The sequence below is a fragment of the Centropristis striata genome, chromosome 13, assembly GCF_030273125.1.
Source record: "Centropristis striata isolate RG_2023a ecotype Rhode Island chromosome 13, C.striata_1.0, whole genome shotgun sequence".
NCBI classification, from domain to species: domain Eukaryota; kingdom Metazoa; phylum Chordata; class Actinopteri; order Perciformes; family Serranidae; genus Centropristis; species Centropristis striata.
In genome coordinates, this window is record NC_081529.1 from 31,086,904 (window position 1) to 31,106,615 (window position 19,712).

The window sequence follows — 19,712 nt, forward strand, 5'->3', positions numbered from 1 at the left end:
ATTTATGAAAAGTAAGTGCAAATTAAAAGGCAAAAGCAAGATAAAGCCATACTGTGCACATCAGCGGCTATTGATACTTATCAAGAAAGGGGCACTGAAACAATGAAAAAGTTGATTTTTACCCAAATATTCCAAAGTAGTCAAATTATCTAAACATTGTGAATGGACTCAGCCAAAGACTCTCCATATATAAAGACTCTCTATATGGGTACCAGCAGCATTGGGGAGTTGCATGTAACAGTGTTTTCGTAAAATAAATAAATATAATTGGAATCCTTAAGTTACTGAGAAAAAAATATGCAAATTAATTAGTTATTAATCAAAATGTTGGGTTTACAGTCAAATGTATTTTTTTGGGGAAAATCTATCTATATCTATAGAATATAACATTTGTAGTTTTTATTGTTTCACTGTGCAGGAATTTTGGCATATTTTTGGATAACTGTTGGGATAAATTTGAGTGCAACACCATCATTTCCCCATTTAAAACATTTGTTTGACAAGTAAGGAAAAAGTAATAAAACGTAATATGTTACATAATTTTGATGACGTTATTAAAATAGTTACATTACTCATAACATTATTTAACAGAATAACTAGTAATGTGCAACCCATTGCATTTCAAATGTAAAATTCCCATCTCTTGGCACCAACAACTCATCCATAACTAAAGTAAAAATACTTAATAAAAAGAAAAATGGCTACTTAAATTATTAAAAAATAAAAGTACTCATTATGCAGCATAAAAATTTTGCTATTTTGCATAAAAGTATTGGATCATCATCACTGATTCATTAACATGTACAGAGCATTTGACATTGTAGCTGGTTTAAAGTGGAGCTAATTTAAAGTACTGTTATATTGGATAATTTTATCTGTAGCGATATTTTATATTTTATAAACACGTCTAAGGTTTTATATGCAAAATCTGGAGTAGCAGAGTATAAAACACATACAGTGAAACAGCATAAAACAGGGATGGGCAACTTAAATGCTGCAGGGGGCCACATATAGGACCGTGCACTTAAGTAACTTAACATATTTCATGCTCAAATGCATGTATAACAGTATAAATAGGAATACAAAAGGTTTGAAGCAAATAAAAAACAACCACTTACTGTGATTTCTTTTGTTTTCAGTGCAAGAACAGCAGACCAACATTAATTGCAAGAAGTAATTTTGTGCATTTTTACACTGCACTTTTAAGATTTCATGCTCAAATGCATGTAGTTTTACTGAGGGCCACTTCAAGTGAGGGTGCGGCCCGTATGCGGCCCCTCGGGCCTCCTGTTGCTCGTCCCTGGCATAAAACAACAGAAATAATCAAGTAGCTCAAAGTTGTCGGCCCTCTCAGAAACAGTTACAATAAATCCAGAACCAGATGTAGTGTACAGGCTATAAATTCAACCGCACAACATTTCCCAGCAACTGACTTTATTCACTTTTAACCTTCACTTGCATACCTATTAGCGTGCTATATACAAAAACATTTGAAAAGAAAGCAAGGATTCATTAAGACTTGGCTGTAGCAGGCTACTGAAACACTGCCTCTACCTGCAGACATGTAGTCGCGTGTCGCCCTTTTTACTTGGCCAGTTTCAATTTTTAAAAAAGAAAGAAGGATGTCTGTAGTGCCTTAAGTGTCCTAGCATGTCATAATTGTTGAGATGATAAGATCAGAGCATCCCTTCCAACACACAACCGCACAGTTTTACAAACACTCATACATTTTTTTTACACACATGCAGGAAAGCACAAGTATTATTCCAATATTGTTAAAATTACCCAGTTCTTTAGACTATTTAATACTCTAGTACATGCGCTTATATAAATAATAGAAAATGCTCAGATACAATATAAAGGCATACTGTACATAAAAAGTGAGCGCCTTGTGCAAATGTGTTTTAACAGTGAATATATAAATGACCTTTCTTGAACGTGCACGACACAATCTGCAAATTAAGGAGAAGATGAGATGTATAAAGAAACTCCAAGAGATGGCAATAACACTCTTTGGCATCAAAAGTCTCACAGCGTGCCATCCTGCTGGGTCAGAATGGCACTTACATCTCCAAAAATCAAACCGACAGTTGAGCTCATGTTTGTAGTGAAACCGAAATAGAAAAATCAAATCTATGAGATGACTCCCCTATGTTATTGTACTTATTTGTCCCAAATACAATCCAGAAAAAGAAAGAAGTTCAAAGTTCATTAAAAAAACACATAATTCTTATCAAAATTACAGAGAAGGAAAAAAAAAGAAATGTAGCTTATTCACTTTACCTGACACTTACGTATCACGATCTCTACTAAGCGCTTAACCGTGGATAAGAACAATACTTATTCTAATATAATTATTCCTTTATTGTAGGATAACAAACACAAAATTGTGGCTGGTAACGAGGGTTGTGTGCTCATAAGCGTAAAGGTAATTTTCCCTTTTTAACTAATTATTGCATTTATATAAACCAAACTGCATCCAAGCAATAGATACAGTACACAATGGAAGGCCGGAGAACAAAAAGGACTTAAAAAAACATGCAATAAGGCCAATTAATGCTGAATATGTTTGGCTTGTTTACATTTAATTGTATATACTAAGAAAAGGCACTGCTCTAATTTCACGATCTTAGAAAACCTCATCAAAATGAAATCTGATTGAAGTGAAAAAATGAACATTCTCCTGCTTATGCATACCATTACCTGCATTCATATAGTGTCGGAATAATCTGGAAAATGAATTCCAGAGTGGGAAAATTCATGTGAACACTCCCTCAAAGTTGGTAAAAACTTTACAAGACTTTCATATTATGCAGGGAATTGGGGGATGAAAGTAAATGTTGATTGATTGTAAGAAATGTTTCAATAATTCACATATTGCATATCATTTTTTTGCTCATTTGTTAATTGGAAAATGGTATTAGGTTATAACCGTTAGTTGCTGTCTTTGTAGAGTGACTTAAATAAGTAAAAATTAGCATTAACCCTGATAAAAAGTCAGGTAAAGCAATATTTTTTGGTGGGTTTAGGGAATGAATGTGCTGTTTAAACACTCTTAGCAATAAAATACAAGACATCTTAGCATCCATGTTGTTTCCACATTACAACTTAAAGCTCATGAACACACCAAAGTCAGTAGAATAACTTCCAAACTCGGAAAGTGGTACCATCTGAGGAGCACATGAATGCAGCATTAGCTTCTGGGAAATATGCAATGTCTTAAAAAAATAAAGCAACTGAGAGCAGAAGAAAAAAGTTGTTTTTTTAAAAGAAAATCAGGTTTAAAGGCACAAGCTACCCTATCTTCACACACAAACAAGCAAACAAATTATTTACCTCTTAGGGTAATGTTAAATGTGGCAGTTGGAATAAATTATTTGATGATAAAAGAAGGCAAATTTGTTCCTTGTTTTTCTGCAATACTGTTTGCTTTATTACTTAAAGGTACTGATTGTAAAACGGTAATTTAAAAATATGAGGTTAAGGTGTTGTTGCGGATATTGAAACATCAAAAATAAGACACCGGAGTGGATTTCATGGTGAAACTTTCTGCCTCTGAGCACACAATCCTTTTAGCGAACAGAGAAAAATGTAACAGCAACAGAGATGTACAGTTCAATCAGTTTGATTTCCTTCGTAATCTGACAGCATGAAATCAATGAAGTCACAAAACAAAGAGTAAAAAACACCAAGGGAATATTAAGAAATACATTTGCTGCACTGCCTTTGCATTTACAGTGCTATTACATTAAATTTCATGCCATTTAAAGTAAAAAAGCGGCTAATGTATCCAGCTGTTTCCATCTAATAATGTCTTACAAATCATAGAAATCATAGAGCGGGGAGCTTCACATGAACAGTTCAAGTTTTGTGTAACAATAAATACAATAAAACACATTTAGTTTTGATTTGTGACATTCCACTTTGATTATCCATGTCTTAAAAGCACTATCAACTAACACACAGTGTAATCCATGGCAGAAAAGCTAAGTTTTCTCTAATCGACCTACAGTCAAGACACTCTACAGGTACAGCAGTACCTCATCAACACTTAACACAGCTTGGCTTCCCATAAGAGCCTGGATCATGGGCGAGGGCACAAGCGCTACTAACCCCGTGCACGATGCTGCATGTTGATTAAATGTAGCTGAGACTTTCATGCCTCAGTACTCAGGCAATACTAAGATCTTAACCGAGGCCAGGGGGAAAAGCTGCCACATCAGCAACCAATTTTTTTTTCTCTTTTGACTGCGTTCCTTAACTGTTTGTCATCATCCTGCAGAAGTCAGTCGAGTAGCTCATAGGCACCTCTCCTCATTAAACCCTGCACGATCTTGTTACGACACACACACACACACACACACACACACACACTGTTTGCATGCAAATACACTCATACGACGCGCAGCTCGGCCCCGTCTGCCCTTAGCCTGTATTGATTAGTCTCTGCTGTGCCTTTTCATGAAGAGTTTCAGCTTTTCATGAAGAAACTTGGCTGCATTCTAGTGCAGATTATCTTGGATTAACATCTTATTTCTCCTCCCGTTGTAGCACTTTCCGTATTTAAGGTGAGCTCTTCTTTGATAAAAGGCAAAATATCATAGCAAAGCATAGTTTACAAAGTAAAGTTGTAACAAAAGCAAAGCAGTTTTTCCCAAAAAAGTTTGCTTATTTACAGTTTCCCTTTATGTTATTCTTCCCTTACTCAAAAGGGCTTAGTCTACACACATTATTCTACTCTAAAGGCACTTAAAAGACATATGAAATTAAGATTAAAGGTGTACAGATAATCAAGTAAGTTAATGGGAGACAATGGGATCTGTAGCAGGCAAGAGAAGGTTCAGTCAGCCATCACATCTTCCCATTTCTTTTGTGTGTTCCTGCCTGACGCTCGCTTCGTGGTCCAGCCAGCACCCTTCACTGATAACATCAGCCAATCACATTCACACTAAGAACAACCTGGTGCCAGCTGATGCAGAGAGGAGGCCTCTGGGTCTTTCTCTCTGATGTACAACTGGCAGGAACGAGAGCTTAAAGGGTAGAGGATATACGATAAAAGCGGCATTGTAGCAAATTCTTAAAGTCTGGTTAACTCTCCGACACGACTCTCACAATCATCGTTGCATTTGTCCGTCTTGATGTCTTTCTGGGACGTTGTTGTTGAATTTTGGGGTGTGTTTTGCTGCAGCGAGGATGAGATGATGAGCTGTTTGTTAGTTGCAGAAGGCGGAGGTCCCTCTTGGTGAGACGTAGGTCTCCTGGCGTGAGAGGTTTCTGCAGAGGGACGTCTTTCCCGGCTGTCCTGCCCTGCGGCGGCAGAGGAACCAGCGCTGGTACTGGCTACCACCGTACTGGTGCTGCTTGTGGTTAAGCTGGTTGCGGGCATCATGCTGGCGATTTCATCGGTGGGCGAGCGCCCGATGCTGCCGTCCACCTGCACCCGGATCTCCGGCGAGACGGAGAGTTGGTACTGAGGCACGGGGCCACTGTCGCTGCTCTTCGGGTAGAGGAAGGTCTTCATCTGACCTTTGCCTTTCACGTTAACCGTGCCGCGATAATCAAACTCGTACTCCATGCCGCTGAGCACGCAGTAGCTCTCCTCGCTGACCTGGACACGACACTCCACACCGGTCGTATCCATGCGACTGGCGATGTTGACCGTGTCGCCCCAGATGTCGTAGAGAAGCTTCGTGGTGCCGATCACCCCGGCGGTTAGAGGCCCGTGATTGAATCCGATGCGGAGCTTGAAGCCGAAGCCCAGCATGTTCTTGTTGAAGTCGTCCACCACGCGCATCATTTCGAGGGCGAATTCGAAAAGAGCGCGGAGGTGAGCGTGAGGGTGCGCCGCATCCGCACACTGCTGCGCGTTGAGTCCTGACGCCGCCATGTACGTGGCGCCGATGGTTTTGATCTTTTCCATGTTTGAGAAGGCGGGCTTCCGCAACAGCTCATCAAAGTCTCCAATCAGCTCGTTGAGGACGCGGTAGCACTCCTTGCCTCCCTCGTAGCTTTCCTCATAAAACTCACTGAAGTTGACGATGCTGGCGAATATGACGCCCACGTTGTCGTGGTTCTTGGAGTAGCTCTGGGTGACCTTCAGCTGCTCGGCCACGTGGATGGGGATGATGTTGCGGAGCAGCCAGTCGGCCTGGTCCCTCATGTTCTGGATCTTGATGCGGTGTTGATCTGCCTCCACGTTGCCATGGTAATGCAGACGGTGACTGACCTCAAATTCGCGGTTCAGGAACCAGATCAGGAGCAGGAGCAGGAAAAAGGCAACGCAGGCCTCGGGGCCCAGCAGGTCCTGGGGGTCGAGGTCTGCCGGGCTGTCAGACATGAAGATGGAGCTGTTGCTGTTATTGCTCTGACGGTCCGACCTGGTCGGCAGAGAGAGAGAGAAAGGCAGGAAAATCGTAAAACAGAAACGTAAAACAAATTTTTTGCTTGCACCTATAGCCAAGGCCGGATTAACCATATGGGCAACTGAGCAATTGCCCATATGTGTGTCCTTTTTGTGTCTTTTTTGGGTCATTTTGTGTCTTTTTAAAATAATTCGGTGTCTTATTTTGGTCATTTTGTTTCTTTTTTAAGTACTTTAGTTTTTTTCTGTCATTTTGTGTCTTTTTGGGTCATTTTGTGTCTTTTTTAATAATTTTGTGTCTTTTTTGGTAATTCTGTGTATTTTTTGGTCATTTTGTGTCTTTTTTGTCATGTTGTGTCTTTTTTAAGTAATTTAGTGTTTTTTTTCAGTCATTTTGTGTCTTTTTTGTAATTTTCTGTCTTTTTTGGTCATTTTGTGTCATTTTTTTTGGCCATTTTGTGTCTTTTTTGTCATTTTGTGTCTCTTTTGGTCATTTTGTGTCTTTTTTTGTAATTTTGTGTCTTTTTTGTCATTTTGTGTCTTTTTTTTTGGTCATTTTGTAATTTTGTGTCTTTTTTTGTAATTTTGTGTCTTTTTTTGGTCATTTTATACTGCCTCCAGCGGCCCCCAGGTAATTTGAGTTTGAATTTCTTTCTTAAAAACATGGACTTGTTTTCTAATTCTCAAGGTTTAAAAAAAACAAAACATGTACACTTCAAGTGAGAATCTTTCTTCTCGATGTCTACTGGTATTTTCCCAAATAAAAGGGTTAAATGATGAGTAGGTAGGTTGAAGAGTAGGTACAAACAAAAAATTCTGACAAAAAATCACTGTACTTACCAGAGAAAAAGACTCTTTGCAACACTGTAAGACATGAAACACAAATAGCACTAATGAATGCATCACATGCATGTAGAAATCCAGCACCATCCTACATGTACCTTTGCTCTTTTCTTGATATTTCAATGAGTAAGTTGTCAGTGTCATATTAACACATATTAAACATACTTTTTAAAATTGGTCTTTTGTAATATTACATTTTTTTGAGACACTGAATTGTAGGTCTTCATTAGATGTAAGCCATAATCATTATAATGAGAATAAATCAAATACATTGAGACATGAAATGTTTCATTCTGTGTGTAACGGATCTATATAATGTGTTATTTCCACTTTTTGAATTGAGTTACTGACATAAATAAACTTTTCTATGATATTCTAATTTATTGAGATGCACCTGTATATCACTATTTTTTTAATCTGTAGTTTCCTTTCATTAGGACTCATGTAGGAGGTGATATACAAACAGATTCCCTCTTATTTTTGTTCATATTTTCTTAGTACACATTGATTTCTGGGATTCGCCTGTGTTTTCTAACTTTTGCATGAGTGGTTTAGAGCCCTCTGACCAAGATAAGAAAAACAACAACGTATAAAGCATACATTTCATATAATCAAATCGAATAATTTTTATTATTTATTTTTATATATATATTGAATTATTGTTTGTCTTATCTGGGTTTTGATTTTCCTGTAATGTCAGTACTGATCTTAGTACTCAGCTCTTTAAAAAAAATTTTGTATGAACTCCCAAATGTACGTTGCTTTGGATAAAAGCATCTGCTAAAGGACATTATGCAGTGTTTAGGAGGCATTTATATGCGTATAAACAATTATGGAATTCATCCTTCATTAATATTTCCCCTAACAGAAAATGAAAATGAAATAAAAGAGAAATTTAAGAGAATGCGGCTGCTTGTATATCTACTGTTTATATATATATTTTTTTTTTAATATTTTTTGTATGTTGACTTTTTCTATCCTTCATATTTTCTACTTAACCCTTTATCAGGCAAAGAACCATATTTGGTAACTTGAGCTTCAGTAAATCACACAAGATTCAAGCTTTCCTTTATTGTCATTGTATTTAAAAAGTATACAACTAAATTTATGTGTGCTTCTCATATATAAGGTGCTTTAAAAAAGACATTCAGACATTATGCATATGTAATAAGTAGTCTAAAAAGATAATAAATAGTTTAAAGGTAAAAGATAAAGCAGTGATGGATGCAAATGATGTGTTATTGTCTATTTAGGGTTGCTTTGGGAAAGAGACTATAATAAATATAATAATAATAATAATAATAATAATAATAATAATAATAATGACTCAATTGACCTCGATTTGCAACATAAAAATGAAACATTTTGCAAAAAGTCTTGTAATATCCTCCAATAACACTTCAGGGTTGACATTTTCAATTTCCAGGAGTGCCCTATTAAGGGTTAAGCTGCTGTTTTTGACTAAAGTACTTGCCTATCTATATCTATATTTTAGCACTTTGTTTGTTCTTTTGCACAAACACACCACAGCAAATTCCTTGTATGTGAAAACCTTCTTGGCCATAATAAGAACGATTCTGATTCTGATGAGGCGCGATATCTCTTTATCATATCATACCTGCAGGGGGAGCTGGAGAGCAAGGCAAGCAGTGATAGTCCCACCAAAGTTGCCAGACCTGAGCGCATCCAGTAGCTGAGTTGGCAGAAGTTACAGTAGTGAATGATAGCGATGATGACAGCACAGCAGAAGAACATGGTGAACTGGGGAAAAGATGAGTCATTAGTCAAAGCAGCAGAGCCAAAACTTTATCACATAAATTCCACTGGGACATACAGGTACATCTCAAAAACTTAGAATATCATGAAAAAGTTTTTGTCAGTAATTTCAGAAAGTGAAACTCATACATTAGATAGATTCATTACACATAGAGTGAAATATTTCAAGCCTGTTTTTCTTGTAATTTTGATGATTCTGGCTTAGAGATAATGAAAACACAAAACTCAGTGTCTCAGTATAAAACTAGAATATTGCTGGTCAGTGTAATGTGCTGGTCCTGGGTCAGTGGTGGTTTGGGGCCATGTCCTCTGCTGCTGTTGGTCCACTGTGTTTTCTGAAGTCCACAGTCAACATAGCAGCCATCTAGCAGGACATTTTAGAGTCTTCATGCTTCCACAAGCTCTTTGGAGATGCTGCTTTCATTTCCCAGCAGGACTTGGCACCTGCCCACACTGGCAAAGGTACCAAAAGCTGCTTCAATGACCATGGTGTTACTGGGCTGGACTGGCCAGCAAACTGGGCTGACCTCAACCCCATAGGAGTCTATGGGCTGTTGTCAAGAGGAAGGTGAGAGACATCAGATGAGCTGAAGGCTGCTATAAAAGCAACATGGTGCTGTAGGCTGATCTCCTCCATGCCACCAAGTATTAATGCACTAATTCATGATACAAAAGGAGCCCAACCAAGTATTGATGTATAGAAATGAAGATACTTTTCAGAAGCCTGACATTTGTGTTTAAAATATCCTTTTTCTTAATTAATGTTATGTAAAATTATAATTTTCTGAGACACTGAGTTTTGTGTTTTCATTATCTCTAAGCCAGAATCATCAAAATTACAAGAAAAACAGGCTTGAAATATTTCACTCTGTGTAATGAATCTATCTATCTATCTATCTATCTATCTATCTATCTATCTATCTATCTATCTATCTATCTATCTATCCATCCATCTATCTATACATCTATCCATTACATTACATTACATGTCATTTAGCAGACGCTTTTGTCCAAAGCGACTTACAATAAGTGCATTCAACCTGATGGTACTAGACATAGACCACAGGAATCAAGTAAGTACATAACTTTAAGAGCTAACTGTCATTGCTACAGGAGTGCTATATGTTAAAGAAGAAAAGAATAGAAAAGAAGAAGAAGAAGAAGAGCAAATTTTTTTTTTTTTTATAAATATACATATGTGTTAGGTGACCATGGCTTAACCGAGGTATTGTTGGAAGAGATAGGTCTTCAGCCTGCGGCGGAAGATGTACAGGCTGTCTGAGGTCCTGATGTCGGTGGGGAGCTCATTCCACCATTTGGGAGCCAAGATAGAGAAAAGTCTGGAAGAGGTTTTGAGGCGAGTTGACCCACGGAGGGTGGGAGTCGCCAGCTGTTTGGCTGATGCAGAGCGGAGAGGACGGGCAGGGGTGTAGAGTTTGACAAGGTCCTGGATGTAAGTAGGACCTGAACCGTTAGCAGCAGAGTACGCCAGAGCTAGAGTCTTGAAGCGTATCCGAGCAGCCACAGGTAGCCAGTGCAGGGAGCGGAGGAGGGGTGTTGTGTGTGAAAATTTGGGAAGATTGAAGACCAATCGAGCAGCTGCATTCTGGATGAGTTGCAGAGGTCGGATGGCTTTGGCAGGCAGACCTGCCATGAGGGAGTTGCAGTAGTCCAGGCGTGAGATGACCAGTGCCTGGACCAGGACCTGAGCTGCCTTCTGAGTGAGAAACGGACGGATTCTCCTGATGTTATGCAGCAAGAATCTGCAAGATCTGGTGGTAGCGGTGATGTTTGTGTTGAGGGACAGTTGGTTGTCAAGAGTTACGCCAAGGTTCTTGGCGGTTTCTGTGGAGACAACCACTGTGTTCTGGACAGTGATGTGGAGGTCAGTGGTGGCGGAGCCCTTCCCTGGGAGGTAGAGTAGCTCGGTCTTGCCCAGGTTGAGTTTGAGGTGGTGCGAGGACATCCACTGGGAGATGTCGGCCAGACATGCAGAGATACGTGCTGCTGCCTGTGTTTCAGACTGGGGAAATGAGAAGATTAGCTGGGTGTCGTCGGCATAGCTATGATAGGAGAAGCCATGCGAGTGGATGAGGGAGCCAAGGGAGTTGGTGTAAATCGAGAAGAGGAGCGGACCAAGGACCGAGCCTTGAGGGACCCCGGTGGTGAGTAGACAGGGTTCTGAAACAGAACCCTTCCAAGTTACACGGAAGGTGCGGTCCTTGAGGTAGGATTTGAGCAGAGACAGGGCAGAGCCAGATACTCCCAGGTGGTGAAGGGTGGAGATGAGGATCTGGTGATCCACAGTGTCAAAAGCTGCAGAAAGGTCCAGTAGAACCACCACAGATGAGAGAGAGGCTGCCTTCGCCTTGTGAAGCTGTTCAGTCACAGCGAGAAGGGCAGTCTCTGTTGAGTATCCATCCATCCATCCATCCATCCATCTAATATACGAGTTTCACTTTCTGAAATAATTGACAAAAAATATTGAACTTTTTCACGATATTCAAATTTTTTGAGATGTACCCGTATGCTGAATATAATTAAGTCAGCTATGGACATTATATGAGTTTGTTTGGCCTACAGGTGAGGAGCTTTACTGGTCAGAACCAAAACTCAACTAAAAAAACATAGAAAAACATGAAACTTCAAATCCACCTGGATGGAGAGATGCATGTCACAGTGGACATGAGAGAAGACGGCCACAGTGGGTAGAGACACCAGGACGGCTCCTATAAAGTGACGCGCTATCCAGCCTGAGATGGCTCTCATCAGCATCCGAGTGCAATTCAGCACACTGTCCAGGTAGAACGCCATACTGGAGAGGAAACACAACAAACTGTGATTGATACCGAGATTAGATCAGGGGTCTCAAACTCGCGGCCCGCGGGCCAATTGCGGCCCTCGTGACGATATTTTGTGGCCCCCACCTTGATATGAAAGTTTAATGTGAGTTTTATATGAATGGCACTTTACCGTGTTGTGTGTGGAAGGTCCATTTAATTACTTTTTTTGGTAATTTTGTCTTTTTTTTGGTAATTTTGTGTCTTTTTTAAATACTTTGTGTCTTTTTTTAATAATTGTGTGTCTTTTTTAATAATTTTGTGTCTACTTTTAATAATTCTGTGTCTGTTTTGGTAATTCTGTGTCTTTTTTGGTAATTTCGTGTCTTTTGGCCGTTTTGTGTCTTTCTTTGGTAATTTTGTGTCTTTTTTGGTCATTTTGTGTCTTTTTTTGGTCATTTTGTTTTTTTTTTAGTAATTTTATGTCTTTTTAAAATAATTTTGTGTCTTTTTTTGTAATTTTGTGTCTTTTTTTGGTCTTTTTTTTGGTCATTTAGATACTGCCTCCAGCGGCCCCCAGGTAATTTGAGTTTGAGACCCCTGGATTAGATGATGTATTAGGAATAACAATGATGTTTTTATCTGATGCTTCAGTGTCCTGTTTGACCCCAACCTGAATAATAAACCGATTCCACACACAACTGTCACAAATCTTCTCAGTACATGAACACAAAGCAAGGGTCAGTAAACAGGAGCGAATCGTTTTATACATGAATGCGGATCTAATATCAGGGCACACACTTTGAATGACAGTTTATACTAAAAATTAAGGTGTCTGGGCCTTTTTGCTTCAGGACTTTTAACCATCTGGAGTCCATCTATTTATTGAAAATACACATGTTTTATTTACAGTAATAACTGAATTTATATATGATATGTAGCCATGGCTATGTCATGGCAGTGACATAATGTAATCAAACTGGCATTAAAAGGGTCAAAATCCTCAAAATTATTGAATGTTTGGTCATTTTGAGCAGGACGGAAGTTGTTTAAGAGGTTTATGCGGGAAAAAAGTAGAAAAAAATATTAATCTGTAAAGTTTTTATAGCATTTTTTTGGAAGTGGACGTTTTCAGCCCGGAGGGTCTGAAAGGGTAGTAAATTTGTACACAGTGTATTGTAGAAGAATTGAAATTTCAATTACAAAATATATCAAGAAAAAAAACCTTCTTCCAAAATCACGCAACAAATTGATAGTGGTTTCCAGTATTTGTGTGACAAATAAGAGCAAAGGAAACAGATCAGGTGAGAAAAAAAACAGAATTTTCCCAGCCGGGAACTAATTTTTCCTGATTATTCCTACATCACATCAATGCAGCACACATGCCCTTTCTCGCACTGTAAACAAAAGTGAAAAATACTGTGTGTATCTGCCCTGTGATTCTGATCTGCTCCAAAATTTTAGGGGTTCTTTCTCGGCCCATGCCCCACAGTTCCACCTAGTTTCTTGAAAATCGGTCCAGGAGTTTTTCCGTAATTTTGCAGAGAAACAGACAAACAAACAGAACCAAAAACATGAGCTTTTCTGCAGAAGTTTAAGACCCATACTCTAATCCAGTAGTTCTCAACCTTTTTGAGTTGCGACCCCCAATTTAACATGCATGTCGTCCGCGACCCGCTCACTGAACAGAATGTCATGCACACAGTTCAGATCATACAAACTGAGTTGATACGACAAATTTTGGACAAATAATGAAGCAGACAACAACTAAAACATCTCTCTGTCTATGCATTTATGTGTTTTTTTTATATTTTATTGTTACTTTTAATGTTACTTTGCTATAAGTTTAAAGGTCCATTCTGACCTCCTGAGTGTGTAACAGTCAGCTTCAAGCCAGAGACTCCTTGGAAAGTAATAACTTGCTACTTTGGGATTTGATCAAAAAAAGACACAAAATTACCAAAAAGTTACATAAAATTAAGCAAAGTACTCAAATTGACCACAAAATAACAAAAAATGACCACAAAAAGACATAAATTAACCAAAGAAGACACAAAATGTCCAAAAAAAGACACAAAATGACCAAAAAAAGACACAAAATGACCAAAAAAAGACACAAAATGACCAAAAAAGAACAAAATGACCACAAAACCCCCCATAAAATGACCAAAAAAAGACATTAAATGACCAAAAAGACTAAAACACATTAACACATGAACACTTTAACACAGTGGAGACTGATTTGGCGACCCCCAGAAATCATCTCCCGACCCCAATTGGGGTTGGGACCCCAAGGTTGAGAATAGCTGCTCCGATCAGTATCTCACCGTATAGCAAACAGCAGACCCAGAGCCTCCAACAGGGCGGCCCCAGATGTCAGGATGAGCGCTGGTGTGGACAAACTCTGCTGGGTGACGAGCGGTCGAAGGAAACAGGCCAACGAGAGAGAGAGAAACACTAAACAGCACAGCAGCATGTCCAGGAAAGAACTGAATGTTGGACTGGCAAAAGTCTGCACCGGTGCTTGGGTTTCCACCTGGGAGGGAAAAACAGGCAAAAGCAGAAGAAAATAACAAATCTGAAACATGTACAAGAATACGCTTGTATTAATAAACATACAAGTGAAGAAAAATGGATCTTCAGTTAAAAAATGTGAGTAATTAAGGCTTTAACCCTCTGGGACCACTATGGACATTTTTAGCCATATTTGTCATTTTTCACTTTTGTTTTGGCAATAATTTTGGCTGTGATACTGCAAATGACATGATTTTTGGAAGAAGATTTTTTTTCTTGATGTATTTTGAAATTTCATTTTTTCTAATGGGTCTATAATGATACACTGTGCACAAATTTACTACTCTTTCAGACCCTTCGCACTGAAAATGTCCACCTCCAAAAAATGCTATAAAAACTTTACAGATTAATATTTTTTTCTATTTTTTTCTGCATAAACCTCTTAAACAACGTCTGCCCTGCTCTAAACTACCAAAAATTTAAAGATTTTGATGATTTTAAGCCTTTAAATGCCCGTTTGATTACACAATGTCACTGTTTTTCAAAGAAAAAACACACAAAAATGTAGTTATTTTCGATATATATAAATATTTTTTGGCTGGGGCATTTGTATTTTTTTAATCACATCCTTGGATATGTCAAAGATTAGCAACACAATTGATATTGATGCATTTTTTCTTTTTTGTGTGTCAGATTTAAGATGTAAAACCCCCTTTATGGCCACTTGATGGCAGACATGTCCACTATATATATATATTCAACTTTTGGGGGGTTAAATCTTTCAATCAACTTCAGTCCTGATCAAAACTATCAGCCAAAAATTATTTAATATATTGAAAGTGACTGCATTTTTGTTTCATAAAAAAACATCAGTGACACCATGCAATCAAACTGGCATTTAAAAGGTTAAAATGCCAAAATGTTTAAATCCATCTGTAAAGTTCTGTAAGGGGTCTGAGCTGTTTTTGAATACTTTCGGCAATTATTTTCTCACTTTAACCTACTTTATCAACACATTGAACCCAACAATCATGAAATCGGAGTTGAAAAATGATTCTATTTACTACAATAAAAACCACAAATATGCTTTTGGAACTTGAAAATGTAAACATAGGATACAAATATGAACATATAAAAAGGTAAAAATTTAAATTTCTCTGTGCGAAATTACACAGAGAGCTCCACCAACGCTCAAATATTTCTGTACTATCAAATTAAAACTATCATATCTTTGGTTTTACATGACCTAGGAATGTCAAACAAAAACTGGGAGAAAGTTTCAAGTCTGTACTTTGGAGTGAAGTTAATAGCAGCGCTCCATGTGACCTAGTTATTTTGTTAAACGTCACGTGATCTGATCAGAAAGACACGATCATAGACCCCAGAGGGTTAAGTGAGTCTCTACTGAAATCCATCCCGATTCCCTTGTGGGTGACTCAGACTCTTGACTTGAGGACGTAGCAACAGTTGCTGCCTTGAGAGTGAAGATGCACTTCCTGCGTTACACCAGCAGAGGACATCACAAACTAACACAAAACTACTTGAAAAAGGTCCTGCAGTGATTTCTCTTTGCCGCAGTCTTGACCGGTCTGGCTCAAAACGCAGTGCTAACAGGCTTCCCAGACAAGACACAGACTCACACAGACACACAAACAGGTACAAGGGCAAACAAAAACACAGGTGGATGTTCACAGGTGGAGACAGCCGAGGTGGGATGAGTGGAATCATGAAAATACACTGTTTAACTCTGACAGCTGTAAAACTCACATCCTGAATAAAGACAACTATGGTAAGCTTAGTAGATTTATGAAAAATGTCAAAAAATAAACAGACACACTTATTAAACATGCAGGAATACAGGCACTATTGTATCATGCACAAAACAGCACAAACACATACATACACATACATACATACATACACACACACACACATATATATATACACGCACACACACCTCCTCCTGGTAGCTTATCCGGTAAGCAGACTCCAGGCTCTTCTCCAGGAAGGTGAGGCTCAGCTTGTTTATGGGAGGTCTGTAGAAATAGTCCTTCATGAGGCTGCAACAGACACACAGGAGAGTCAGAGGAAATGATGTTAGGTTGGGATTTTTATGTGTTGCAATCAAGTGGATTAAAACGTGTGGGAAAATTCATCGAGAAATACATCGAAATACATCGAAATGTATCGAAATACAGGTATATCTCAAAAAATTAGAATATCATGAAAAAGTTCAACATTTTTTGTCAATCATTCCAGAAAGTGAAACTCATACATTATATAGATTATATAAAAAAACAGGCTTGAAATATTTCACTCTATGCATAATGCATAGAGTGAAATATTTCAAGCCTGTTTTTCTTGTAATTTTGATGATTTTAGCTTAGAGATAATGAAAACACAAAACTCAACTTTTTTTTAGGTTAAATCGTGCAATCAACTTCAGTCTTATCTATCTATCAACTATCAGCCAAAAATTATTTATTATATGGAAAATGACTGCATTATTGTTTTTTTTAAATAAAAAACATCAGTGACACCATGCAATCAAACTGGCATTTAAAGGGTTAAAATGGCAAAAATGTTTAAATCAATCTGTAAAGTTTTTATTGCATTTTTTTTGGACATTTTGAGCCTGAAGGGTCTGAAAGGGGAGTAAATTAGAGTGGACCTAGAGGGTTAATAAAAAGTAGTCAGTGAAATCTAACCACGGAGCAGCTGATCAAAAGACTCACCATTCAGGATGACTTGAAAAAAAATCTAACAATAATTCAATAACTTAACCCTCTGGGGTCTGAGCCTATTTTAGCCATTTTTGAATACTTTTGGCAATTATTTTCTCACTTTAATCTACTTCATCAACACATTGAGCCCAACAATCATGAAATCCGAGTTGAAAAATTATACTATTTACTACAATAAAAACCACAAATATGCCACAACTGTTTTGGAACTTGAAAATGTAAACATAGGATACAAACATTTACATATAAAAAGGTAAAAATGTAAATATAATATATACATTTTTGTTTTTTTTATAAAAAAACATCAGTGACACCATGCAATCAAACTGGCATTTAAAGGGTTAAAATGCCCCAAAATGTTTTAAATCAATCTGTAAAGTTCATTGTTACAGATTTCTTCATGCATTAAATGTTTGTATCCATAAATCATTCTAACCTGTCCTCTTTAATCACATCCACAAAGTGAGCGTCGCTCCTCTCCCTGAAGTTCTTGGAGCGCAGGGGGATGAGCACTGAGTGGTCCATGCCCATGGCTCCTCCACTCCACGTCTTCTTCTCCTTCTCCTGCAGCATCTCACACAGTGACGTCTGGCTGTTGTTCAGGGCCTCCAGCTGAGGGCTGAGCAGGCCGTTCAGAGCCTTGGGGCTGCGTCCTGCAGACACTGCTGGAGAGCACTTCAGGTTTGAAGTGTCCTGAGGTGGAGAGAGTGGAGAGAGAAGGCCTGAATTTCCAAAAGCAGAAGCAGTGACAACGGATCTACAATTCTACAATTCTACAATGTCATTTATTTATTTTTTACATTTTGTCTTTATTTAGAATCACATTTCAATATCACATTACAACAGTCATCATTCATTACAACAGTTATCCTGAATTTCCCCTCGGGGATGAATAAAGTAATTTTGATTTGATTGTGATCCATATTTTCAGATTTTGATCTCGTTATAAACAAACGAACAGAACTTAGGGGTGTTTCCATCTACAGTAAGTAGTAAAAACAGATTAAAAAAATTAAAAAGAAAGTCACATAATTAATAATAAACAAAAAGATAATAAATACGAAACAATAGAAGGGTGTTTCGGGGTGATGTACAATCTCCACTTCTCCCAGATTTCCTCAAATTTGGCTTTTTGAAGCCTCACAGAGAAAGTGATTCTTTCCATTACAAAAATGTCATCGATGATGTCATACCACTCTTCTATAGACGGGCTTTCTGGCTTAAGCCATTTCCTTGTTTCCTTGCTACACTCGGTATGCCAAAAAGGTCATTTGTGTTTTTATTTGAGGATGTAGAGTGCAGAAGCCCAAAAAGGAATTCATCCCAATTAAAAGCAATGTTTGTCCCAAATATTGTCACCAATTCTATGTAGATCTTACATTTGGACAGGCCCAGAACTCTACAATGTCATTTAGCAGACGCTTTTATCCAAAGCAACGTACAAATGAGAGTAATACATCAAAAGCAAGGATGAAGTCAAGAAACATAGCAAGAGTAAGTGCCGTAGGTTAAGTTCGAGTCCATTAGGACACAAGTGCTTTATAGGTCGCAAGAGCGGTCAGTGCTTTGCTTTGGAAACAGGTCAGCAGTGGTGTGTCACCCAAATATGAAAAATAAAGCCAATTTAAATGCATGTGTCTGTGACACACTTTATCTGGGACTCATGGAGTTCTATTTCTTTGAACTATTTTTAAATCGTTCTTTTTGCTGCCAGGCCTGAGTGAATGTAACCAGTGTCAGTTCACAAAGCCCCAGTATATGATGGAAAAATAACTGTATTAAATCTGCTATGCTCATTTGTTTTATAGCCCAGATGAAGACCTAGGGGTTGAAACATATTTCTTTCCTTGTTAGTTTTTTGTTTTTATATATTTAGGAGCGTCTGGATTGCCTTCATGTTCATCCTGCTGCCGAGACACTACAGGCAAAAACATCTTTTTTTCATGTACTGGTCAATTTTGAGGTTTTGGGTTATTTTTCTCCCATAACGTGTCTTCTTTCAGAATAGAGGAAAGAAAACATCCAAAACAATCCTTTAGATGTACATGTTACTATATTTGATCCCTGTAGATTATTTCCGGCACAACACTATATGTTTTACATGTTCTATATTGTTGTTGCTATGAATCAGATTCAATATTTTGTCTTCAAGTACACATTTCCATTAAGAATGTATGAAATCTTTAAAGGCTGTTTTCACAAAATGAGTGTTTTCTCACGCTCTGAGCCATAAATCTCAACTTTACCAGTTTCAACCAGTTTTTTTTCCTTTACTATTTATATTCTGAAGGTTTTTTACAGAGTGGTTTGTCTATATATCATTCATACCCTGAATTATAGAACATTTTGTTTCTAAAAAATATGCATATTTTTTCTTTTTTTAATGGCTTTTGACTGTATTTTCTGATTTATGAAATGATAAAAGGAGATATCCCAATTTCCTTCTGTGAAAAACTTTTAATTCAATATAGCAACAAAATAGAATAACAACTAAAAATACTACCTCTACATGCTACCACTCATCCTCATTCATCTCCTCTACATACATAGCTATTTATTCTATATTCAGTATTTTATTGCCATTCACTTATTTATTCTTGCTGTGATATTTTATACTTTTTATACCTCTATACCTTATTGTCCTTAAGTGTTTGTGTGTTATTCTTAATTTGTTTTATGCACAATGGGAGTTGC

General features: G+C 37.8%; 1 protein-coding gene across 2 annotated transcripts in view; it reads right to left on the reverse strand.

The window, feature by feature from the left end:
* Nucleotides 1-1,926: 1,926 nt before the first annotated feature.
* Nucleotides 1,927-19,712, reverse strand: part of LOC131983207 (adenylate cyclase type 9-like) — a 55,634-nt gene continuing 37,848 nt past the window's right edge. The window contains exons 4-10 of one of the 2 annotated variants that reach the window (XM_059347885.1): nt 17,455-17,711; nt 16,232-16,334; nt 14,088-14,296; nt 11,636-11,795; nt 8,823-8,965; nt 7,202-7,225; nt 1,927-6,377 (exon numbers count right to left, since the gene is read on the reverse strand). In XM_059347885.1, the coding sequence (XP_059203868.1) occupies nt 5,078-6,377; nt 7,202-7,225; nt 8,823-8,965; nt 11,636-11,795; nt 14,088-14,296; nt 16,232-16,334; nt 17,455-17,711 (2,196 nt within the window). In that variant the 3' untranslated portion in view covers nt 1,927-5,077. The remainder of the gene's footprint in view (nt 6,378-7,201; nt 7,226-8,822; nt 8,966-11,635; nt 11,796-14,087; nt 14,297-16,231; nt 16,335-17,454; nt 17,712-19,712) is intronic. The other variant, XM_059347886.1, reaches the window with a different exon arrangement.